At 38.4% G+C, this 25,662-nt stretch overlaps 4 protein-coding genes across 4 annotated transcripts; 3 read left to right on the top strand and 1 right to left on the bottom strand.

Annotated features, from left to right (window-relative positions):
- Positions 1 to 141: 141 nt before the first annotated feature.
- CBG26140 lies at positions 142 to 714 on the bottom strand (the record flags this gene model as incomplete). Its single annotated transcript, XM_045241995.1, has 4 exons — positions 142 to 169; positions 224 to 317; positions 370 to 516; positions 561 to 714. 4 exons carry the CDS (start codon positions 712 to 714, stop codon positions 142 to 144), a joined length of 423 nt encoding a protein of 140 aa, XP_045099137.1.
- A 904-nt stretch (positions 715 to 1,618) lies between these two features.
- Cbr-nurf-1 lies at positions 1,619 to 14,762 on the top strand (the record flags this gene model as incomplete). The annotated part of the gene is made up of 16 exons (XM_045241994.1): positions 1,619 to 1,941; positions 2,155 to 2,808; positions 3,762 to 3,846; positions 3,991 to 4,250; positions 5,308 to 5,579; positions 6,036 to 6,778; positions 7,073 to 7,318; positions 7,730 to 8,073; positions 8,178 to 8,309; positions 10,534 to 10,860; positions 11,425 to 11,767; positions 12,453 to 12,725; positions 13,452 to 13,668; positions 13,801 to 14,333; positions 14,406 to 14,579; positions 14,664 to 14,762. 16 exons carry the CDS (start codon positions 1,619 to 1,621, stop codon positions 14,760 to 14,762), a joined length of 5,025 nt encoding a protein of 1,674 aa, XP_045094447.1.
- Positions 14,763 to 15,523: 761 nt separating this feature from the next.
- Positions 15,524 to 18,833, top strand: CBG11091 (the record flags this gene model as incomplete). The annotated part of the gene is made up of 7 exons (XM_002646612.2): positions 15,524 to 15,964; positions 16,178 to 16,345; positions 16,523 to 16,623; positions 16,711 to 16,813; positions 17,176 to 17,343; positions 18,440 to 18,546; positions 18,656 to 18,833. 7 exons carry the CDS (start codon positions 15,524 to 15,526, stop codon positions 18,831 to 18,833), a joined length of 1,266 nt encoding a protein of 421 aa, XP_002646658.2.
- Positions 18,834 to 22,182: 3,349 nt separating this feature from the next.
- CBG11090 lies at positions 22,183 to 24,915 on the top strand (the record flags this gene model as incomplete). Its single annotated transcript, XM_045241992.1, has 6 exons — positions 22,183 to 22,531; positions 22,715 to 22,818; positions 23,366 to 23,778; positions 24,001 to 24,171; positions 24,351 to 24,481; positions 24,557 to 24,915. 6 exons carry the CDS (start codon positions 22,183 to 22,185, stop codon positions 24,913 to 24,915), a joined length of 1,527 nt encoding a protein of 508 aa, XP_045100785.1.
- Between the last annotated feature and the right edge of the window lie 747 nt (positions 24,916 to 25,662).

The raw sequence follows: 25,662 nt of genomic DNA, 5'->3' as shown, positions 1-25,662 counted from the left end.
AAAAGGACAGAAAATACATGAAAAGAGAGATCCAGGGGGAGTAGGTTATACAGGATAAAACTGATTGTTAAATGTAATTTTTTGGAAAAAAACATTTTTGAAAAAAATATAGAGATTCGAGTAGTGGATGGGCTGCTGGGATTATTGGAGATTCGACGAGTTGCCGGTTCTGAAACATGTGATTTTTTAGATTTTTCAGGTTTTTTCATATTTCAAATCTTACAGCGTCTTCAGAATTCTGCTGTTCAAATCGCTTCGTTTTGCCAACAGCTCCCGATCCATCTCCTCCCACTCGGCGGCATTTTCTTGCTCTTTTTCTGTAAAAATTGAATTTTCAAATTTCAATTCATCAAAAATCTTCGGTCCCACTATATTTGAGCTCTCCAAGATTCTTCATCTCTTGCTCCGACTTCTTCTCGTACTCTTCATATCTTCTCAACTTCTCCTCGAGCTGCTCGACTCGGAATTCTTTGGCCTGACGATCTTTCCGAATCTTTTCTAGTTCCTCGCGCTTTTCTGAAAAAAATTTTGATTTTCAGAAAATTTCTATAAAAACAAACCTTCTCGAATTTTACGCTGATCCATGCGGAATTGAAGAACTTGTTGTGCGCAATTTTCCAGTTTTCGCACGCCCTCATCGACTAAATCGTTTTTCTGATTGACTTCTACCATCAATTTCATGACTCTATCCATCAAGTCTTCGAGTGACTCCATTTTGTCTGTAAAATAGTGAAAATTTGAAAAAAATCGCTCTGAAAATCATTGAAAACGGTTGGAAACTCATTGAAAAACAACTAAAAACTCATTTTCCAGAACCCGTATTTCAAACTCCCGCCATCGGGTCTCGCCGCGATTGTCGCGAACAACTGCGTGCGCCTTTAAAGTGTGCCTCTCGCATAGAGTCGATTTACGGCGCGCCGCGTTCAAAAAATAGTGGTATACTGATTATTCTCATGGAAAATACGATATTTTATCGAAAAACGGGATTTTCCACGATATTTCCACCAGTTTTCATCAGTTTTTCATCGAAAACTCGGAATTTTCACCTAGAAACGAGTTGGAGGCCATTATCGATTTTTTACCACTTCCAAAAGTTGAGATTTCCTACTGTAGAAGATGAATTCTGGATGTCATATTTATGATCAAAATGCTAAAATCTCTAGTTTCCGACACAAAAAGTCGAGAGAATCGTTGAATTTCGAAAAATATCGAAATGATGACGTAAATTAGTGTAAAAGCTGAATTTTCAGCCGTTTTCTTCGAATTTTTCCTTTTTTTTTAATTTTAGATTTTCAGATTCAAGGATTCCCATAATTTTCAGCAGAATTCAGGAATCATTGGAATTTTTTTAATTTTCGAAAAATTTCGTAAAAATTGAAAGGAACTGGTTTTTGATCCAATGGTTAGGAATTTTATAGTGAGTGAATTGAAAAAAAAATTGTGAACAGATAAGTCACAATTTTGATAAGGATAATAAAAAAAAAGAAGATAAAAAGAAAACGTTTTAAAAAATTGAATTTTTCCCCTCTCCAACCCCTTTCTCTTGATTTCTTCGCACTTCCAGACAGCTTTTTCCCTTTATTGCCTAGATATTCTCTTCCAAATCGCCGAATTCCAGATGGCACCTCCCCGTGGTGGCCGTAACAAACGTAAACTCAACACCGCATCTGAATCCGGCACGTCTGTCGCAGATTCAGAAGAAGCCGTCGACTCATCGACGCCTTCAGCATCACGTCCACGTCGTTCGCGTCTTCCGAGGCGATATTTCGACGACGACTACAGTCCGCCGCCGTCGAAGAAGCGAGCGACGAACCGAGAGACGCCGGTTTCAGATGCACAAGAAGAGGAGGATCTGAAATTGGAGCTGACGAAGACGCCAGTCGTGCCGAGGGAGAGGTCTAGTAGAGGAGGCAGAAGAAAAATCACAAATCCGAATATGGGGTGAGTTTTTTGAATTTTTGACTGCAAAAACGAAAAACTCGAAGGGAACATTTTGAAAAATCTTTCAATTTCACCGAAATTGAGCAACGAAATTGAGCGAAATTGAGCAAAAAAGAATGTCATAACAAATTTCTGCGGAATTTTGGAGTTTCTTTTTAAGGGGCCTTTTTAAGGGCCCTTCTAATACAGGTTTCAAACCTCTTATTTTTCCAGCCGCCCCAAAAAGAACCCCACCCCTCCACGTAGCAAATCCCGGAAGACCCGTCAAGAAGAGGACGTCATCTATATGGACGAGGACTCAGAAGACGAGGAAGAAGAAGAATCAGAAGAGGAATTCATTCTAGGTGGAGAAGAAGACGAGCTAGAAGAGCTGGACCTGGATCCCGTTTCTCAAGTTCTAACTGATTCAGAAGACACGATATTCTGCCCGTGGATCGATATGGATCCAGAGACGATTCCAAAGCTGGACCTTCCAGAGTCTTCTCAAGATATTCCACTTCCTAAACATGCTACAATGGACGCCATTGAAGTCTATGAGATTCTGAGATCCTATCATCGAACACTGAGAATCACTCCATTCACATTTGAAGACTTTTGTGCGGCTTTGATCTCTAAGAACAATTCTTGCATTATGGCTGAAATTCATATGGCTCTTCTGAAAAGTTGTCTGAAATCGGATGATGAGGAGCAAACGCATTATTCGGTGACGGAGACCAATAATTCTGCGAATATTATGATACATCATATGGATACGATGACGTATGCTGAGATTCTAAGGCAGTTTATTGAAGCATATCCATTTTCGGATTCGTCGGTGAGGGATGCGGTTAATACAGAGAATTATCCGTATGTGGGATATGAATCCAAGTGAGTAGTTTGAACAGAATTTTGCTTGCTTTTCGACCAATTTTCCGTTGAAAATGGTCGAAAATTTGTCAATTTCGGCAAATCTTAAATCATTAAAAACAATTTTTCCCGGAAATTTTTCAAAATCGAAACTGAAAACTCTGAAGAATTAGCGATTTTTCGCAGAATTTCTTCGCCTTTTTAGGTTTTTCGGCTATTTTCAAAGATTCTTTTTCGATTTTTCCAGTTTTTCTTGTCCCAAATTTGACGGGATGGTGTTCGCGAAGATTACTGTAGATTACTGTAGAAACCTTCCTTCTTCAGTCTTTGTTGCAAACACAATCACGGGAAAATGCAGATAAAACTGCTTGCAAAGAATCACAAAGAAAATCAGATTTCTACACTAATCCACAGTAATCTTCCGTCAGGAGTTTTCAGTTTTGGCCGGAATTTAAAAAAAGATCGAGAACCTTCCGGATGTTTCCAGAAATGGACAAAAATTAAAAAAGTGCCTGAATTTTGTTTTAAATGGTCTTGAAACTATCCAGAACTTTGCTTCCAAAAAATGCTTCAAAATTGGTTTCAAATGATCTCAAATTGACCGAAATCGACGACATTTTGACCATTTTCGCCTGGAAATCTGCCAAAAAATGAACCAAATTCAGCAGAAATGACCGATTTTTAGCCATTTTTCGATAAAAATAAGCATGTTTCAAAAAATCCCGAAAACCGGAAATTTCTCTCTGGAAAATTCCAAAACTCCTGAAAATTCTAGAACTTCATATAAGTCTTAAATATCTTTAAAACCTGTATTAGAAGGTACGTCCCTTCTATTGTTCCAAGGTACCTTCGGAGGGCCCTTCAATTAGAGGGGACCTTCTGATACAGGTTTTACGGTATTATCTGAAACTCGGAAATTCAAAAAATCCCAAAACAATCCCAAAAACCGTGAATATTCAACAAGTTCTCTCCAGACTCGTCGTGCTCCTCTTCATGAGCTATCGCTTTCTCTACTCGTTGGAATTCAAAAAAGTGGTGAACAACGTCGGAAAATTTCAGGTAAGAGACCAAAAATCTGAAATGTTTCTCCATTTTTACACAGATTTCTGAAATTTTATCCCCAAAAATTGAGGTGGATCTCCATTTTTTAAAGCAGACTTTCGATAATTTAGCTTTTCTAAAAAATTCAAAAACGCATTTCAGAACGACGAAAACTGTCGAGTATGCGGAAAATCGTCGGGACGAGTGATCGGTTGTACACAGTGCGAGGCGGCGTTCCACGTGGAATGCAGTCATCTGAAGCCGTTTCCAGACATCCTAGTATGTAATATATGCAAGAGAAATGATGTGAGAGGAGTGCGGCCAGTGGACGAGTCGATGGAAAAGGAGCCATTGAGATCTCAACCAATTGGAAGGGATCGATATGGACGATTCTATTGGTTCATTGCAAGGAGGATTATTGTGTGAGTTTTTAGAGGGAAATGGGGCTTGGTTCAGCTTCAAAACCAACGAAAATTGGTCAAAAACCGCTAGAAATGCCTTCAAAATGATCAAAAAGTAGTCCCAAATCAGTCATAAACTATCGAAAAGGATAGACTGGAAATATAGAAAGTCTGTCGGAATTTTAATTTGGAAATATCTCAAATGTCAAAAAAACTAAATAAAATCGATCACAAATGTGGCTTAAAATGTTCCAAAATAGCCAGAACAGTACTAGAATGTGCTGAAAATATAACTCAAAAACACTAAAATTTGTCTAAAACTAAACCGAAAAATTTCAAGAAAAAATACTGATGATGGGATAAAAAATCATCTAAAAACCTGGAAATGCTCGTGAATTGAAAAAGTCAAAAATGACTTAGAAAATAGACGAAAATGAACAGAAACTGACCTAATTGACTTGAAAAAGGTTCAAAATGCTTTAAGTTCTCATTGCAATAACCCAAGACTTCAGACCGGATGTACTTGAAATTTGAGCAGAATTATCTCGATTTCTGTAGGAGATATCAAAAAGTGATGAACTGATGAAATGTAGGTGACATTATGACGAGCTTCTTATCACTTGACAGCTTCTTGATATATCTGATAAGAACCGAGATAATTGAGCTCGAACTGAAAGCCAAAAAAAATCTCGTAAAAGGCTTGGAAATTCACCAAAATTATCAGAAAAATGAAAGATTTTCGAGCAAAATAGCAGGCCCTGATACTGAAAATTTGGCCGACGAAATATCAGTGGGTGTAAAAACCAGATAAGGGTCCCCCTTATGTGCTTTTTGCATTTTTTCCAAAAATATCAGGGGGTGAAAATTTTCATAAGGGTCTCCCCTTTAGTGTTTTGTCTCAATTTTTCAAAAATATCAGTAGGTGTATATCACATAAGCACCTTACCTCTTTTTCAAGTTTTCAAAAAATATCTGGAGGTGCTTACCACTCGTATTTGGGACTGGCAAAATAGGCAGAAAATGGCTACAAAAAAGCCAAAAAAATGACTGAAATCCAATAAAAATTGGCAATTTTCAGTCAATCCCTGGACGAAACCGAAATACACTACTACTCGACGCCTCCTCAACTGTACCAACTTCTCAAAAAACTGGATCGTGACTACTATGAACGAGATTTGTGTGATGCATTTCAAGACAGAATCGAAGAGCTTCTAGAACAAATGACACTGACTGTCGAGATGACATCCGAGAGACGAGACACGGCGATTGATAATATGATGAAGAAGAATGCGTTTTCGTTTGACTATGCCGATGCAACGATACCAACTATCTATTTGCATAAGGATAGCAGTGAGTTTTTCGAGATTTTTAGAGCTGAAATTCATCTGGAATGTTTTGAATTTTGTCTTAAACGATTTTCAGCAAAAACATCCCAGAATTGTGCCAAAAAACAGCCAAATTTACCTCTAGAAATGGTGTTTTTAGCCTGAAAATCTGAAATTTTTATAAAAAATCTTAAATTGCAGAATAAAATTGCCGTAAATATTGCCTGACAATCCAAGATATTTGTCTGAAAATTCCAGAAATATTCTTGTTTTTGAATCTGAAACTATCGAAAATTTTCTCTAAAAATGACTACTTTTTGACTCAAAATCCAGATTTTTGGTTCGAATTTCTGGAAATTTTTGAGTCCAAAAATATCTGAAATTCTTGAAAAAAGAATCCCGGAATTTCCAAAAAATCTGAAGTTTTCCGATTTTTCAAAGAATCCAAGATTGGAAATCCTAATTTTCCCTCATTTTCCAGTGAAACGAATGGCAGCCATTCTGCGTGATTGCTCAGCAAAAGTGGAACCCAAAGAAGAGCCCCAATCGGACGACGCTCCTGAATCTCAAGACGACGTCACGAACAACGATATCCTTCCAGAAACAATGCTCGGAATTCACAATGGATGTCTAATCAACACATTCTGGAGTGGCGGAGCATCACAGGAAGAGCTCGTTGAGCAATTCTATTCCCAAGGTGCCTCAGTGGCAGATATAGATACAATGAGTCTATGGAGAATGGGAGACGAAGGGAACGATCAGACATTCATGACCTATTATAATTACTATAGTCGGAATGAGATGGCCGAGAGTTTTCTAGTCCGCAAGAAGCAAACTGACAAAAAGAAATACATGTCGTTGAAGTTTGCACAAATTGACAATTTCGAGTGGACCGTTGCGAAGGATAGACAGTTTTATGGAAATTCGGTGCTTCATACTAAATTTGTGTGTTGGACGTTATCCAAAATAGCAAGGAGGATCCCGGCGGATTTGATGCATCGAAAATGGCCGGAAATCGCCAAAGCGTTCGATATGGAAGTGGGTATTGCTGACAATTATCAGCAATTAGCAAGAAGTCTTCTGAAGTTGGACGCGGCGGCTCGTAAGACGATTTTTATGCCGCAGTGGTGGAATGGGTTGGGACAGACGAAGCTGGAGAGGATTACGGTGGATCAGAGGGAGCAGTTTTTGAAGGAACAGCAGAAAGTGAAGAAGATGGAAGTGGTATGAAAGAATTGCAAAAATCGAAAATCTCGGACTTCCAAAATGTTCAATTTTTGAGATTTTTTCTGAAATTCGAAAATTCCATCTACATATTACGAAAATCTGGTTTTTAGTACCGTAAAACCTGTATTAGAAGGGCCTCTTTTATAGAAGGGCCCCCTCTAATTGAAGGGCCCTCCGGAGGTATCTTAGAACAATAGAAGGGCCGGCCCTTCTAATACAGGTTTTACGGTAGTTTTGGTATTTGCAAAATTCAGAATTTTAATGTATTTTACTGAAAAATATATTTTCCAGGACGCCCTTGCCAAAGAGCTTGACGACAGTTTCATTCGTGTCAACTACTCGAAACCGAAATGGCCGAACACCTATATTCTACGACAGAAAGGAGAAACGTATCGAAATGCCGGAAAAGGGGTTATGGGTGGATGGGAGTGGGTTGCAGCGAAATATGTGGCAAGAAGGGTTCCAGTACCCCAACATCCACAGTGTCCAATGCCAAATGAGGGGTCGGATGAGGAGATTAAGGTAGGCGGAGCCTCCGTCTTGCAGGAGGAGACATCTGGACAAACAGATATTTGGAGAAAATGGGAAACTAACTGAAATGTCATTTTTTGCTCAAAAAAACGGTCAAAACTGATAAAAATGGACATCCGGACGTACGGATACCATCGAAAAGTACTATTTTTAATCACAAAAGCCGTTATGTTCCTGAAAATTCGATTCATTTTTGTCCAAAAACCCTGAAAATTTGCTCGAAATTTGTTGATATTGACCTGAAAAATTAGTTTTTTTTTGGTTGAAAATAAGAGGTTTTGAGTCAAAAACCCGAGATTTCGAGCCAAAATTTGTGAAAATCATGATTTTCAACTTTAAATTCATTAATTTTGACTCAAAAATACTATTTTTTGTAAAGGAAAACTCCGAAAAAACAACTAAAAATCTCTTTTTCAGATCAAATCTCGATCGAATCGAAAATCCCGCCGTCTGGAAGGTCTTATCAAGTTTATCACCCACGAGAGAGATAACAAAATCGCAGCAACAACAAGCTCCACCCCTCTCATTCCCTCCCCATCCAAAAAGTGTTATTCACCATCGTGTAGAGCTCAGCGAAATCCCAATTGCTATTCGCCATCGTGTCGAAATGGTCTTCTGATTGCTCAGACTCTACAAAAGATCCACGTGGAACCGAAACTTCCAGAAGGAGTGCTGGGAGAGGATCGACCGTGGCCGATTCCCGAAATCCAGACGTTCAAATCGAAAAAAGGAGGAAAGAGTATCTTTGTGCTGCAGAAAAAGTGAGTTGGGGTCTCTATAGGGGGCTGGGAGGTTTTGGTCATGGCCTATCTTTCTGCTTCCGGAGTTTTCTAGGCCACCCTACAATACTTTACCATAGTTCCAGGATTCTCCGTCGTCTCATCGTCACTGCCGGATGCCAGCAAGTCTACATGCCCGGATTTTCGGCTGGAACAAAGAGCAATTTGCTGATTTGGCCCTATCCAGCGCCACGGCCAACGCTGGATTTGTGTTGGAAGTGAGTTTTGAGCTCTGAAATACTGAAAATGGCTTCTGAAACTCTAGAAGATTCTGGAATTGCTCATTCTTGGGTTTTTTGGAGTTTTTACCTCAAAAATGCCGATTTTTGGCATGAAAATTAGGTTTCTAGATGGGGTTTTGTCGAATTCTGGAAGCTCAATTTTGAAGTTTTGAGCTTTTAAATTCTCGAAATGGCTTCTGAAACTCTCTAGAAGATTCTGGAATTCTCACATTGCTCATTCTTAAAAAGAGGGCTTCGACCAACATTGTTTATCATTTTAATACATCAAAATGTGTAGATTCATATAGCACAAATTGCAAAAATTAAAAAAATCGGTCCAAAAAGTCCGTTTCTGGGAACTCCTAGAAGATTCTAGAAGCTTTTTTGAAATCCCGCCAAAAATGAAAACTACGAAAAATTAGCGTTTTTTCCGAATTTTCGAGAGAAAAGTTAATTTTTTCTTGGAATTTTTGCAAATCTTTTAAACCTTTTTAGGTTTTTGAGCTATTTTTGAAAATGCTTTTTCGATTTTTTCGGTATTTTTCGTCTGAAATTTGATGGAACGGTGTCCGGCGAAGATTACTGTAGGCTACTGTAGACAGCTAATCTCCTTTTTGTAATTTTGTGCAAACGCAGTCACGTCAAAATGCAGACAAAAAAAACTAAAAGAAAAATTCGTTTTCTACAGTAATCTACAGTAATCTTCCATGCCAAGAACACCATTTAGTCGAATTTCAGGCAGAAATTCGGGATAATCGAAAAAGAATCATTGAAAATAGCTGAAAACCCTAAAAGGGTCTAAAAATTTTGCGAAAAATCGGAGAAAAAATCAATTCTTCTCTCGAAAAATCACTAATTTTTCGTAGTTTTCAGTTTCGGCGGGAATTCAAAAAGAGATACCAGAACCTTCTAGAAGTTTCTAGAAGCGTTTTAAACTTATTTTTCGAGGTTTTTCAAATTTATCTTGACAAAAAAACTCAAAAAAGAATCCTCAAAAAATAGCTGAAACACCTAAAAAATTGTTCGAAATCATCTTCTTCGATGACATAATTTCATTTTTTATTCTAAAATATTTGAGAAATTGGACAAAAAATGTTTATTCGAAGAATCAGACAAAAATTGGTCAAAAGGATGAATAAGGAATGGATAAATCGGTTAACCGTGCGGATTTTATAATGGATGGGGGCAGGAGAAGATGAGGGGGAGGATAATATACCCTGTATAATTTTTAAAAAAAGGTTGTTCTGTAAATGGAACACCCTCCGAAATCCTCCAATTTCCCGGTTCATCATTGAGATTTTACCAGTGATGACGCCATTGTTCGTTGTTCGATTTCTTGTCTCCTTTGGCGCGAATATTTTCGCTCAGACTCTTTTCCAGAAAATAGGAAGAATACAGCCAGAAGGAGAGAATACGCATAAAAATCAGGATTTTTTGGCCAGAAATTCCGGAAAGCTTCCAAAAAAATATTTAGACGTCTGTTCAGTCAAGTCGTCATGGGGAGAAATGAAGGAAACAAAAAACTGGATAGAAGGCGTGCGCGGCCGAGTGACCTGCATTTCACTTCCTTTTTTTCAACACAGATAAAATCAGAATTCCGGGCCCGGTATCAAAAATCCTGTATTTTTAGGCATAATTATTTTGAGCTCCAAATATAATCTTTTCAAAATAATCTTGTTTTTTTGGTTTGCTTTTCTGGTTGATCAAAAAAAATCACAAAAGGGTACCCCGTGTGGAAATATACACACGAAGGGGGCTAGGCTTAACTAAACTGAAATTTCTAGAAATTTCTCAAATCTTTTTTTTTTGAACTCCCACCAAAATTTTGAACTCCCACCTAGTGAAGATTACTGTAGATTCTTGTAGAAGCGCTTTCAGCTATTTTTTGCAAACACTATCACGTCAAAATGCAGGCAAAAAAACTAAAAGAAGAAATTAGTTTTCTAGAGTAATCTACAGTAATCTTCACGAACACCGTCCTATGGAATTTCAGACAAAAATGTTGGAAAAATTGAAAAAGAAGCTTCAAAAATAGCTGAAAAACCAAAAAAAGTCTAAAAATTTTGGGAAAAAAACGAAACAAGTCATTGCTCATTTTTAATCAAAAATTCAGAATCTGAATGCTGAAAAAGACAATTTTTGACCAGAACATAAGGTTTCTAGAGGGATTTTGCAGAATTTTGAACGCTTGAATTCTCCCATTGCTCATTCTATTTTCCAGATGGCAAACGCTAAACGCTCGAAACCTGCACGCCGTCGCACTTCAACTCAAAATCATGTGGTCCTCCATCAAATGGAACGAATTCGAACCGGACGACAATCATCCGGATCGTCGTGTGGTCATCGATACGCCGACGCATGACGAGCGTCGTCGAATCGTGAAGCACAAGGAGATGCCACCGTACGGACAATATGAACGGTATCAGCTGGAAATCGAGATCATTCCGCTTTATGATGAGCAAGAGGATGAGGATGAGTCGTGGACGACGAGGGCCAGGCAAACGGATTCGGCGAGAACGGCAAGCACTAGGAAGAAGAGACCATTGAGGTATGCGTTGATAAGAAATTAGTCGAAATACTGTAAAACCTCGAATAGAAGGGCGCTTAGGCTGTCCAGTTTGATCCCAATTATCTCAATTTCTATGGAAGATATGAAAATTTTGTCAACTGATATAATGTTTGTGATTTTATGATAAGTAATTTTGTTTGTGATTTTATGATAAGTAAAAAATGGACAGCTTTTTTATATCTTTGACAGGAATTGAGATATATGAGCTCAAAGTTAAAAGTTAGGGAGTCACTCTATTACAGGTTTTAGTAAAACCTTTTAAACCGTTTTACGGTGGCTCAAAGTTATTACAAAATGTACCCAATTATGTGGGAATTGACTCACATTTTGTCAAAAATTACCAACATTTTGTCGAAAATGCTCCAAAACTGATCTTCTGTGATCTTTAAAATGGAAATACGAAAATTGAATTTAAAAACACCCAAAATCAGTATTATCAAGCCTAAAATGACCAGAATTGGCTGAAATTATCTTGAAATTGTCTTCAAGTGGCTCAAAATTGCTCTTTGCGATCTATCAAGCACAAATAACTCCCTTTTTCAGAAACCTCGACAACCGTGTGCCAACATCAGTTCGTTACGAATGGGTCGACGGAGTCACCCTAAAAGTGTACGAAATCAAAGACTACTGGAAATATTGCCGTCTGGAAGAAGAACGAGCCGTTCGAAAAGCGGCCGACGCGGCGAGAAAAGCGCAAAAAGCGAAAGAAGACGCCGAACGACAACGAGTCATGGCTTTGAATAGGTCACCAGCTGTTCCCAGAAATTCGTCGATTACGACGGATCGAGTGCATACTCCATATCTGGGACAACCACCTCAACGAAGAAGCAATAATAGTAATGTTGGACTGGATTTGAATGGACCACAGAAGGGATATTTGGAGAGGGTTAGTTTTGTAGAATTGAATGCAAAATAACCTGTAATCTTTATAAATGGTCTTCAATATAGCTGGAAATGGTCCGAAATAGACGATATTGATATTGAATTTCATCAAAAATATGCCAGAATTATCAAAAATAGCTTGAAATAGAGCTAAAAATGGTTCAACATCACTGAAATTTGATTTGAAATAGTCTGAAAATGTCCAGTTGCTTGACTTTAATTAATTCGAATCGATTTGAATTTTGTCTGAAACGATCGTAAATTTGTCAATAAATGGACCGAAAATTATCTGAAAATGACTGGAATAGGTTCAAAAATCTTTATAAATGGTCAAAGATAGTCAAAAATGGCTTACAATAGATATGAAAATGGTTCCAGCAAAAAAGTTCAAAATTACTGAAATTTCTATTTTGAAGACTTTAAAATTATCCCTTTGTTCGACTCAAGTTGGTCAAAATCGATCAATTTAGATAGTTTCACACTGAAATATGGCCGAAAATAGACCGAATTTCGTCTAAAAAGTTGGAATTTCAATTTTAGGATCTCAATTTTTGGAATTTTTCGAGAATCTAAAGTACCTAATTGCTCATTTTCACTTATTCAGACTAATTTAAATTCTAAATATCTTAGGAAATTTGAGATTTTCTAGTTCCTAGAATCCCCTTATTGCTCATCTCTCACTTTTTCAGTACAACACCTCGCAAGTACCGCCACGCAACACTGGCCTCATCAAACCAGTGACACCATCGCCTCATCGTGTTCAACCGAATCCGATTCGAAAGATTCCAGTCTCATCACTTCCACAATTCGCTCAACAGGAACTTCATAAACGGCATCAGCTTCAGAGGACGGCCGCTGGTTCGGATTACGGTACTGGAGGGTCTCCTGTGGTTATGTCAAGTAATGGAGGATCGTATCAAAGTGGTGGTTCGAATAGTGCGCAGAGACAAAGTGGACATAATGTAAATTTCTTTAAAAATGCTCAAAAATCAATATTCGACTTTTTACAAGTCAAATTTCGATCTCAAAATCTCGGCATATGATCTGAAAATCGGAAATTTCGATCCCAAAAATGACTAGATGAGACCCTAAGAATCTCTTTTTCGAACTGAAAAATCTTCATATACGTTTTTTAAAAGGGAAAAATTTCTCTCTGAAAATCCCAAAACAGGATCTGAAAATTTCAAAATTAGGCCTCTAAAACGTCTAATTTTGAGCCAAAATCTCGAAATTCAAATTGGAAAATTCGACTTTTTGGTCTCACAATCAGATTTTCGAGCCGGAACCGTTAAAATTTGGATCTAAAATTTTGAAAATTCAAGCCGAAAAGGACAACATTGATATTTGAAAATAGTCAAATTTCGCAAGGAAATCTGGAGCTCTAACCACTAAAACGTCCAGTTTTGGTCCTGAAATTCGAAATTTGGCTTCAGACTTCTATTATTTTCCAGCCAATGTCCCTGAAATTCGGATCTGTAATTCTAAAAATTCAAGCCGAAAAGGCAAATTTAATTTTGAAAATATCAAATTTCGTACTGAAAATAACAAGTTTCGATCGGAAAATCTGAAGATTCAACATCAAAAACATCGATTTCGAACTGAAAAAATCGGAATTTAATTTTAAAAATTTTCAAGATTGGGCCCAAAAATATATAAAAGACCCCTCCTAATCACCGACCCAGTTTCAGTACCCCGTCCAAACCAATCAGCAGCAGCATCAGCAACAACCCCAACAACACGTTCTATCCCAATATCCACCGATACAAAGATCCATTGCCTCCACATCCAATGGATACCATGGACAACACCAACAGCAGTATCAGAATGGAGGAGGAGGTCAGCCACAGCCGACAAGGAGGGTTATTGTTACGGTAAGCTCTTTTTTGGATTGCTCAGATTTGAGCCGCTCAGACCCTCTGGGCTTTTTGAATTGCTCAGCATAAAAAAATTACCGAATTTTTGAAATTTTCTAGAAGATTTGAAGCTCTTTTTCGTATAAAATAGCCGAAATTTTGGTTTGAATTGCTCAGCTTTAAGATAGGCTCACAAGCTTCCAGCCCCCAAAATCCAAGAGAAGCAATTTTCAGCAATACCGTCAACCACAGACGCAAAACGCAATCGCCGAGGAAGCTTACAGCCCTGACCAACCACCCGTGATCCTTCGCTACGATGCCCAATCCACCTCCCAAGCTCCGCCCCCACAACCCCACGCCCGCCAAGTCTACACAACACAACAAGTGGTTCGAACGGCGCCAGCAGGAGCCAAACCAGGAACAATTGTATATGTAAAAAATGCGGATGGAGGACTGACGCAACGGAGATTAGTGAGAAGAGAAGACCAGGATTCAGGACAGTATCCACCGGGTACTGTACTTCAAGGACAAGGACCTCGCTTGGTACATGTGCGGCCGACGAATGGAGGCGCGCCGGCGACGCGACAGCTCTATATGGCGTCTGGCAATGCTGGGCCGAGATTTAGGCCATCGCCAACGACGACTGGAACGGTTGGGATGGGGATGCCGAGAGCTGAGCAGCGACAACTTGTGAGAAAAGTCGTCCATAGACAGCCGGTACGTGGTCTTGAAAAAAAAATGCCATAAATTTTGAAAAATGCAAATTTCAAATTTCCCGCCCAGTTTCAGGAACAAATGGATCAAGTCTACAATGATCATCCTTCGCCCCAACAACAGCCCCATCCACAGCCACCAACGAATCCTCGTTTTGTCATTCAACACGCTCCTCCGAAAATCTCAAATCCACGTGGCGGAATGACAATGCAAATGGGACAGCAGCAGCATCAGCTACAGCATAATAATGTGAGGAAATATCTCGAAAATTCAAAATTCTGAAATTTTGAAAATTGAGCCATTGCTCATCTTCATAAACTTGATTATTTTCAGATGCCCCAACCCCAGGAATTCCAGCAAGATCCAATGATGATTGGTCAGGAAGAGGTTCCAGAAGCTTCTATGGATTATCAGGATCCAAATCAACACTAGGAAATTTGCAAAGACTATCGGCTGGACCCGATTTTTAACTTTCCCTGTTTGATTTTTCAATTTTTTTTTATTTTGAAATTTTAATTTTTTCCCTTCTTTGTAATTTTCTTTTCTAATAAAAAACAGTTGCCTTGTCTTCTCCTTCCTTCCTCACTTAAAAAAATTTCCACTAGTTCAAAATTCCGGGTTTTCCCTTCTCCTTAAATGACCTCCTTTTATCCTGCTTATCCTAATTTTCGCTGCGTTTTTAATTATTATTATTATGATGATTTTTATTAAAAATTGATCAAAAAGTATGGTTTCCTTGTCCCTTTTTTCTTTTTTACCTTGTATTTCCGAAATGAATGTGTCGTTTTTCCTCGAAAAAAAAAGAAAAAAGTCTAAAAACGCGAGTGCGCTCTGTTGAGACGCGTGCGTGCTGCGTCGCGGCTCTCGGATTTTCAACTTTTTTTCCGCCAACCGGCGCCACGTGATTTCTTGAAATTCGGTGTTTTCACCTGGAATTTGCAAATTGCGATGGAAGAATTATGGAAAAAATTAAAAAGCACATTGCAATTAACGTATTTAGCACAAAAATCAAAGAAATCCATGGATTTTTGGGCATTTTAGGCTGGAAAATGAAGTTCTGGATTTTTTCAGGTTCAAAGAATCTACACTAACAAATTCTTTGTTTTTTCCATAGTATTCGTGCAATTTCCCAAAAAAACACAATTTCCGCATAAAATTTGATAAATAATTCCAGAAAATTGGGTTACACAAAAATGAGGCGAGCCGAAGAAGCCGCGAACGTCGTCGACGAGGACGATCAGCCGCCGATAATTCCGCGTTACGATCCTCCAGCAGCGATTCAGCAGCAACAAATTCCGATTCGACAAGTCTACACCGGTCAACAAGTGATTCGCGCCGTGCCATCAGCTGCTGGCAAGGGAAATGTGATTTTTCTGAAAAGCAGCGACGGTGGAACGCAAAAAATGCTTGTCAGACAAGCCGGCAAGCCAGAATTCTCGAAAAAAGAGGGCTTTGCGCCTGGAACAGTTCTGACAGGTGGCACACGAGTTGTCGCCGTTCGGCAACAGGGTGGACAGCCGATTCGGCAGATTTATACTGGAAATAGTTTACAAAATAGCAATAGTACACGATTCGTCAGAGTTCAACAGCCACAACAGCAAGTATTGAGAAGGGTGGTGCCGCAGAGAGCTGTGGTGAGGATTTTACTGAAAAATTGCTGGAAGTGGCTGGAAAAAGAGACGAAAAATCACAGTTTTTGTCGCTCAATTCTGTGAGAAATCGAGAGAATTTCGGCGAAAAAATTGGTTTTTTCTACCAAAATTTGAAAGAAAAACCAATTTTCTCCGATTTTTGGCCGTTTTAGGCTGTTTTTTGCCGAAAAAAAAATCATATTTTCATCCTTTCAGCAGTTTCAGGAACAACAATACGTCGATCCGGATGGTCAAACTCCTCCCCCTCAGCCTCCTCAACGATACATTATGCAGACGACGTCAGGAGGTCCCCCGAAAATGCCGCGGACGATTGTGCCACGTGGCGGAATGACCATGCAAATGGTTCAACAGCAACAGAATAATGTACGATTTTTAGAGTCCAAATTGGCTGAAATCCAGCTATTTTAGCTGGAAAATTTCGAATTTTTCTTTTTTTTTTTAATTCGAGCTACAAATCGCTGAAATTTGCTATTCTTGCACTGAAAATTCCAAAGAAATTCCCAAAAATCGAACTTCAAGCTTGAAAATTCGAAATTTCAGAATCCACGACGATTTGTGCCGGCGAGAAACAAGCCGCGGACGGCGATCACCTATGGAGACTTTTTGGCGAGTCGTGGTTATCAGGATGGATCGAAATTCATGTTAGTTGACTGAAAATCAGTTAGAAACTGCTAAAAATATGCTCGAAATGGCTGAAACTCGCTCAAAATTCACGAAAATCGTTTCAGGATGCAAACAAAGCCCACATTTCTACCATTCGAATTCAACGAGGAAGAGGAACGAGAAATAAATGAAGCGATAGCAAGAGAGGAGGAGTGGATGCGATTGGAGGTGATTTTTGACTTGAATATTGGGATTTTTAGCTGAAAAAGACCCATAAATCATGATTTTGACCCAAAAATGCCCATTTTAGGCACTAAATGCATTAATCTTGACCAAAAAATGCCTAATTTCGATTCTAAAAATGCCATGTTTTGCTAGAAAAATGTGCTTTTTTTTAGCTGAAAATAAGAGATTTTGAGTCAAAAATAAGCACAATTTCTACCCAAAAAAGCTGAAAATTTGCTTCAAATTTGTTAATTTTAACCTGAAAATCCGCTTTTTTGGCTTCGAAAAATCTGAAATTTCGAGACGAAAATTGGTCATTTTGAACCCTAAAACCGAGATTTTCAGCCAAACTTTTCAAATTTCAGCCCTTAATGCCTATTCTTCAGGAGGAGAAAAAGATCGGCGGTTTCGACGCGTCGGGCAATCCAATTCGGTCGTTTTCCTCAGCAAATGACCCAAATCGAGCAGCTCCATACGTCTCGAATCTTCTACCGTCGATTAATGATACGCCAGATGATAAAGTTATCAAACAGGTTCGAAAGTTTCTAATTTCATCAATTTAAAAAATATTTTAGTTGCTTTTGAGGTTTAAAATAAGCTCCCTTTGTGTCAATCTTGGGGTTCGAAATACCCAATTTAAGGCGAATTTTTAATAATTTCAAAGTCAAAGTTACCTAATTTAAGCTCCGTTTTTGCCAATTTCGGGTCAAAAAATAACAAACTTCAACCCTATTTCTACCAATTTTGAAGCCAAAAATGTCATATTTCCGCCCAATTTTTGTCAATTTTGTAGCTAAAAATGTCGAACTTATGTCCAATCGTAGTTAATTTTTAAACCACATTTTGTCAATTTTGAGGTCAAAATGTCGAATTTTCGCTCAATTTTTGTCAATTTTAAGCCCAAAAGAACATAATTCAAGCTTTTTCAAAGTAAATTTCGAAGTCAAAAATGTCGAATTTCAGCTTAATTTTTTCCTGTTTCAAGCCCAAAAATACATACCGTAAAACCTGTAATAGAAGAGCCCCACACTGTTAAGTTTGAGCTCAATTTTCTCAGCTCCTATAAGAGATATCAAAAATGTGTCAACTGCTACAATGTTTAGGATATTATGATAAACAATTTATCAGTTGACAAATTTCTATATCTTTATCGGGAATTGAGGAAAATTGGCTCAAAGTTGAAAAATAGGGGACCCTTCTATTACAGGTTTTATGGTAATTCAAACTTTTTTAAAGCGAAATTTGGGGTTCAAATTGAAACTCAATTTTCAACATTTTTGAAGTCAAAAATGTCTATCTTGAAATCAAAAATAACAAATTTTAGCTCAATTTTTGACCATCTAAACACCAAAAATACATAATTCAAGCTTTTTTAAAAGTCAATTTCGAAGTCAAAAATGTCAAATTTGGGTCAAATTTTAGTTAATTTTGAGGTTTGAAATACCTAGTTTAAGCTTATTTTAGTCAATTTTGAAATCAAAAATAACACATTTCACCCTACTGTTACTCATTTTCGGGGTCGAAAACCACCAAAATAGAGAAAATGACAGTTTTCACTCCAAAAATCTATCAAAAATCCAAACTTCCGGACATCGGGACACACAGATCATACGAATTTGGTTTTTCCAGGTTCTCGACGTGATGTTCAGCCAAGTTTGCCGTTGGGATCGCCAGTATGGATGGTCGAAAACGCATATGAAACGGGCGAGAGCGAAAAATGATTCGGATAAAATTCAGTGGGTTTTTGCTGAAAATCGGACCAGAATGAGCTGATTTTTTAGTCTTAAAGGCCAAAAAAATCAGAGAGAAAAATGACATTTTTGACCCCGAAAATTCGAATTTCAGCCTCCGAAAAGCGCGTCTAACCCAACGAGAAATAATGATATCCGAGCACATGGAACGGCTGAAAAAGGAAATTAACAAGCGTAGGACGAAAATGGAAAACGAGGCAGAACAGATGTGTGGACTGCTGACACCGTGGCGGAAATCAAGGTCCAGACCGCATAGAAGTGAGTCTTTTTAAGTTGGAAATTTGACAATTTTTGTATTAAAACAACCTAAAATTGGTCAAATGAAATATTCGGGACCCCAGAATTGACGAAAATCGGTCTGAAATTAGGGTTTTTAACCCCAAAACAGGCTGAAAATCAGTCATAAACTTTGCATTTTTAGTTTCAAAATTGACCGAAATTGGGGCCTAAATTAGGTGATTTGAACCCAAAAAGCAGCGAAATCGGGCCGAAATTTGTTATATTTTGACTCGAAAAATGACAAAAATAAGACTGAAATGAGGTGTTTGGAACCTCAAATTTGACAAAAATCAAGCTGAAATTCGACATTTTCGACCCCGAAATTGGCAAAAAAGGCTTAAACGAGATATTTTGATCCTCAATATTGGCGAAATAAGGCTGAAATTAGGTGTTTTGAACCCCGAAATTAAAATTGACTAAAATTACACTGAAATTTGTGCTTTTCGACCCCCAAAAAGTGATGAAAATGGGCTCAAATTTGTTACTTTTTGACTCAAAACTGGGAAAAATTGGGCTTGCATTCGACATTTTTGACTTCAAAGTTGGCGAAAATTGAGCTGAAATTCGGTATTTTTCTACCCCAAAACTGATAAAATTGGGCTAAAATCATATAATTTTTGACCCCGAAATTGACATAAATGGGTCTGAAATGAGGTGTTTGGATCCCCAAAATTGGCATAAATTTGGTTTTAAAACTGACTTAAAAATTGGACTGAAATCAAATTCCCTCTTGTCCCAAATTTTCCAAAATTCAAATTCTCCTTTCTCCTCACCTCTCCTAAATTAATCTATTGACACATGATGAACTTTTGATGTGTTCTCTGTGTGGTCGGTCTCCTCTCTTTCGGCAGGCTTTAGGCCGGCGCCCCGTTCTTTCTCTGCGTCTCTCACTTATGAACACACTCTCTCGCTTTCCACATGGTGTTCGTTTTTTTTTTCTGTAGTACTGTAGCACTGTCAACATAACACACGAGGTGGGAAACAGAAAGAAAGATGGAGGTGAAGAGAAAACATTTGAATTAGAAGAGACGGTGAATATTGGAAGCCTGTCTTCTTGATGACGTGTGAATCGGTAATTTACGGGATAATGTCCCTGAGAAATCGAGAACGGAGAAAGTTCTGGAAAACGATTCTGAGGCTCTGGACTTCACTGGATTCTAGAATCTTCAAGACGTGAATCACCGGAGAATCAAGATCTTTAAAGACAGCTGGAGCTTCTTAAGGATCCCAGAATCTTCGATACATAGATAGATCGTCTATAAATCATCAGAGGTATTTATAGATCTTATAGATCAGTCCTAAGAACTCAAAATTCGGATCTTCGGATCCGCTCAAAGGATCTAGACTATCGAACCACCGTAATCCAGATCCTAACAAGGGAAGTGTTTGCAGACAGTGGTTGAGAATTTTTTGAAAATTGGTACACATATACTTTCGGACATGGTCAATAACGAGACGACTTTTTTCGTGCCCCTCGGTACCTAGAAGCTGGAATAAACGCGTCTGAAATTTCACCTCTGTTAAAGCATTAAAAGCGTGAGCACGATCTCCCCCTTTCTTATACAAATTGTGGAAGCAGTGAGGAACAGCGAGTGTGGTGTAGTGGTGAAGAGGGATGGTGGTAACTGGCAAGGGTTAGTTCGATCCTTCTTTCCCCGATTTGTTTTCTGTTTTTTTTTTGTGATCTTGCTGGAAATCTCAAAGGGTGCCAAAACCTTTAGAAAAAATTTCAATTCAGATTTTTATTAATTTTGACAAAAAAATTTTTAACTTGTTTCGAAAAAAACCCAAGAAATCATTTTGAAATTTTCTTGAAGAACTGCTGGAAAACCATCTTTAATCAAATTTTTAGTCAGAACCACCCAGATTTGCTCAGTTTGGATGCGGAACAGTAATAAATTAGTCAGAAATTATGTAAACCTATGTTTTTACAAGATTTGAGTGCTACTGGGTGATTACCGAAGGCCTACGATCCATTAAAGTTTAGAAAGAAAGTACATTTTTGTGATTTCCAGAAATATTTAGAATACCAAATTTCATGAAAAGACTCATTTTATCGGTTCTTTACGTTTAAAAATCATTTGAGCACATTTGAAAATTTTTCAAAAAATTGTAAAAATTTCCAAAGGTGGTACCCCATGGCGACTTTTTTTTTCAAAAAATTTTTTTTTGAAAATTGAGGCTACTTTCTCAGATTGTAGAGAAACCTTCAAAAGTACGATTTACATTCGAGAAACTCCGAAAAACTGTTATTAACCCCTCCAAAAACTCACTCCAAAAGTGAGAAATTAGCACTGAAATCACTTTCAGAGCCCATAACTTTTTTGTGAGGAGCAAGGGGCAAAAAATAAAAGCAGCGCTGTGATCAGCGTGTCCAAAAGTACCAATGACCAACGTTTGAACAAATTCTCAACCACTGTCTGAAAACACTTTCCTTGTAAGGGCTCAATAGATCTAGTCGTGGTATGAGACTTCTGAGTCGTTGGAGCTTCTTGAGGATACCAGAATATTCCGAGTCGTAGATCAGCTTAGACTCTGTCAGCAAAGGCTGTGATCATCTGAATCTTCGAAGAGATCAGAATTCCAGATTTTAAACCTTTAGAACTCAGGATTCTGAACGTCTCTGATCTTCTAGACACTAGATTCATGAGAACTCGAACCGACGGATCTTAAGTATCTTTAAAGGATCCTAGACGGTCATCTAGGCTAGACCCCCTAGAATCCCATCTGAGGTTCCATGTGAACCTATGGATTCTAGAATCTAGAATCTGGAATCTAAAATTCAAACCGGTTCCATGAGTTCCAGATCCGAGGAATCTTCGGATCCTCTGAATCCAGAATCTAGATCTTCTGAATCCAAGAATCACCGAAAAGCTCATGACCGTACTTTTTTGTGTTCCCCCAATGTGTCCCTGTTTGCCCGATTGTCCTCTCATCACGTGAATAAGATGTGGACCCGTTCGGACCCGACACCCCCTCAGAAGCATAATGAGTCACAAGACCCCCTTGGAGATTTGAATATAGACTCCGCCCCCCTCTAAAGAGCGTAGACTCCAGGGAGGCGCAGACACTATTTAGAATGACATCATTCTTTCTCTCTACCAACACATCTGCGCGTATTCCGCCCGATTGCTCGTATACTATCCAAGAGGAAATAGTGCTGGTAAGTGGAGAGACGCCAGACACTTTTCCGCGTCCCCCTCGTGACGAGAGAGCGTCGCGGAAGCGCGCAGAATGTTCGAGAAGAATCGAGGGGAGGAGGGTGGGAGGAGACGCCGAAAACAACAAACAGGGTATAAAAGTGCAAGAAGACCACCCAGGGTCCCTAACTAACTTCAAATCATGGTCCTACGTACCGTATTCCTACCTGCCACGTGCTATACAGTACCCTCTACAATGACCTGTCCATCTGAAATGACTGGATTCTCGTCGCTATCCCTCTCGTGTCCCTTTGACGACGAGGCCCTCCAGAATCCTGAAGAGCTGGAAAATGAGATTTCTGAAATTCTGCCGAAATTCTCCACGGCCGATCAGGACTGGAAATCGTTTGGGTATCTACTCAACGAGGAACCCGGCACGTCTTCTGAGAAGGTGACGAGGGTTACGGTATTCCAAAATTCGCAAAAAAATATTGAGCCGATTGGAAAAGGAAGACGGCGAAGGCGAAATGCGGATATGGAAATTATCATGGGTAAATTTTCAGAGTTTTGTTGAATTATAAAATTTCTGGGACCTCTTTGAGCTCAAAATATTAATTTTAGGCCATTTTTGGAATCATTTGCAGTCTAAAAATCTGAAATTTTAGGGGAATTTCGAGCCCTAAAAAGGACTAAAAATCACTAAAAATCTGACTTCAAAAAACTGAAAATTCCAGAAGCTTCAGCGGCGAAACCAAAAGCGGAAGTGAAAAAAGAAGTTATCAATCCGGCTGATATCACACTTGGAGGCGATACGTACGACTATGAAAAAGAGCAAAAGGTGAGAAATCCGGATTTCTGGATACACAGACAGATAGATTTGAGTAAAAATTTGAAGGTTTTGACTTGAAATTTGAGCTTTTTAGACTGGAAAATGTGGATTTTTTGACTGTAAAAAGCTCTCAAAAGTGTTGCTAAAACGTGGAAAAATATGAAATTTAAGCTCGAAAATTCTGAAATTTGCGCCGGAAATTTTATGGAACTTCTGGCTGAAAATCTTGAATTTTTGTCTGAAATTAAAAAAAAAATTTTGGCTGAAAATCTTGAATTCTTGACTGAAAATCTTTAATTTTTGACAAAAATGTCTTGAAAATTTGGCTGGGAATGCTGGAATTTTTGACTGGAAGTCAAGTCATTATAGACTGGAAATCTTGAAATCTAGAAAATTCTGAAGTTTTAGAATTCAGGATTCTGAAATCTGATTCCGAATTCTGAAATTCTTAGAAATTCAAGTTAGATTTTTTCCATTGACTCCACGACACCAGGATTTTAGAATTTTCTGGAACCTTCAGAATCCCCACCCTCATTCTCATCCTATTCTTTTCCAGCCCACCGACTCTATCGCTTCTGGAGTGTCCCGACGTCGTCGTACGTCTGCGAACCTCTCCAAATCGGAATCCGAAGACAAATCAGACTCCCAGCCACGTGGCAACAAAGAACGTCGAACGTCTCAAGAACCAATCCATCGTGTCGTCTACTTCTCGCCCGGCACCGCCGTCCCCATGGAAATAGACATGGCGATGAGCCACTGTACGTGTCAGCAGCCATTCGATGCGAATCGATTCTATGTTCAATGTGATATGTGCGCGAGATGGTATCACGGCGATTGTGTGAATATTACCGAGAAAATGGCACTGAAGTTCGAGCAATGGACGTGTGAGCAGTGTATTGAGGAGCAGGAAAGGGTGAAGGAACAACCAGCGCTGTATTGCGTCTGCAAGAAGCCCTATGATGATACTAAGTGAGTTTGAAGGGAAAAGAAGCGGGGTAAACGGTCAACGTAAATAGCTCAAAAGTTGGTCAATTCGACTCTAAAATAGTTAAAAAATTAGTCAAAAATGGACTTTAAAATCTCAAAATTAGTAAAAAATGATCCTAAGTAAGACAAAACGAAATTGGACCTAAACGACCCTAAAATAGCCCATGAATGTTCTCGAATCATCCACAATCCTCTTTTTTCCAGATTCTATGTCGGATGTGACAGCTGTCAAGGATGGTTCCATCCGGAATGCGTCGGAACGACACGCGAACAAGCCGAACAGGCGGCTGACTATAACTGTCCGAGCTGTCGCGATGGATACGAATCGGAAGCATCCGAAGCGTCGGTAGCCAGCAGAGCCAGTGTTGAATTGACGTAATTTATGAGAAGAAGCTCAGAAAGTTCTAGAAGCTGAAAAACCGGCGATTTTTGAGCTTAAAAAATTCTGGAAAATCCCAAATTTCCACTCAAAATTGGCCAACTTATAATCTTCTAGATGCTCAAAAAATTCTAGAAAAATCTCGAATTTCCCACTATAAAATTCCTATTTTCAGCCGAGCCGACTACTGCTTCGTCAACGAACTGCTGGAGCTGCTCAATGAGCACCGAATGAACACGCCATTCCGAACGCCAGTGGATCTGACCGAATTCCCAGACTACACGCAATATGTGAAGAAGCCAATTGGTAGGTTTTCAGCTTGATTTTCATGATTTTAGCTAGAAATTCAGCTCCAAAATCCTCTAAAAAAGAAATTTACAGATCTAACAATCATTGGCAAAAAAGTGCACGATCTCGAATATCAATATCTGGGACACTTCGTCAACGATGTGAATCTGATGTTTGAGAACGCGAAGACGTACAATCCAAAGGATAGTGCGATTTTCAAATGCGCCGAAACGATTCAAGAAGTGTTTGATAAGAAGCTAATGGCTGTTAGGGAACAAATGACCGCCAATCAGCAAATGCTTTTATTCCAACAAAATCACCATGATCCGATGAGCACCGCCCGTAAACGCGTACAATCGGAAAGCCAGAAAACCGTCGATTCGTTGGACATCGACCCCGATCAGTTACTGCCCTTTGATCCGAGCGTTATGATGTATTTTGGATATCAATGATTTTGAATTTTTGAAAATTCCAAAAATTGTTATTTTTTGAAAGTTTTAAGAACTTCTTTGTACTTTTTTTTAGTGTTTCTTTCCCTTGTTATTATGTTCTGTTTTTGCAATTTTTTATAGTCATGAATTTTGTGATTTTGTTTTGTTATGCAAGCAAGGAAATCTCGAAAAATCGGGGGAAAAAAAAGGAAAATTTGAACTTCTAACCTAAATTTTGGTTTGAATTTTATCGAAATTTGACAGTTATTGTTATAGAAAACGCTGAAAAAGCGCCGGAAATTCTTGAAAAATCTAAATTCCAAAAAATTTACAACCTACAGTAACCCTCAAAGGCGAATGGCATAAAAATATGTTCTGATCCCCGCCGCGAAATTGAATTTTTCAGTTTTTTTCATTTTTTTAAGACCAAAAAATGTTAATTTTGAATTTCTCGTCTAAATTGTGGTCTAAATTTTATTGAAATTTGACAGTTTTGAGATAAAAACGATGACAAATTGCTGAAATTCTTGAAAAAATTACCCAAAAAAAATTCAATTTTCTACAGTAATTAAAGGCGCATGGCTAAAAATTTATTCTGAGTCTCACCACGAAATTGTATTTTTTGGCTTTTGAGCGTTTTCGGATGTTTTTTTGATTATTAAAATTTTAATTTTTTAAATGAAAGCTTAAGCTAGCTTTCAATCAAAAAAATTGCCGAAAAACCCTAAGAACAGAAAAAAGCGAAAAAAATTACACAAAATTTAAAAG

This window comes from Caenorhabditis briggsae, assembly GCF_000004555.2.
Source record: "Caenorhabditis briggsae complete genome, chrII, whole genome shotgun sequence".
NCBI classification, from domain to species: domain Eukaryota; kingdom Metazoa; phylum Nematoda; class Chromadorea; order Rhabditida; family Rhabditidae; genus Caenorhabditis; species Caenorhabditis briggsae.
This window is presented reverse-complemented; position numbering and strand designations above follow the sequence as displayed.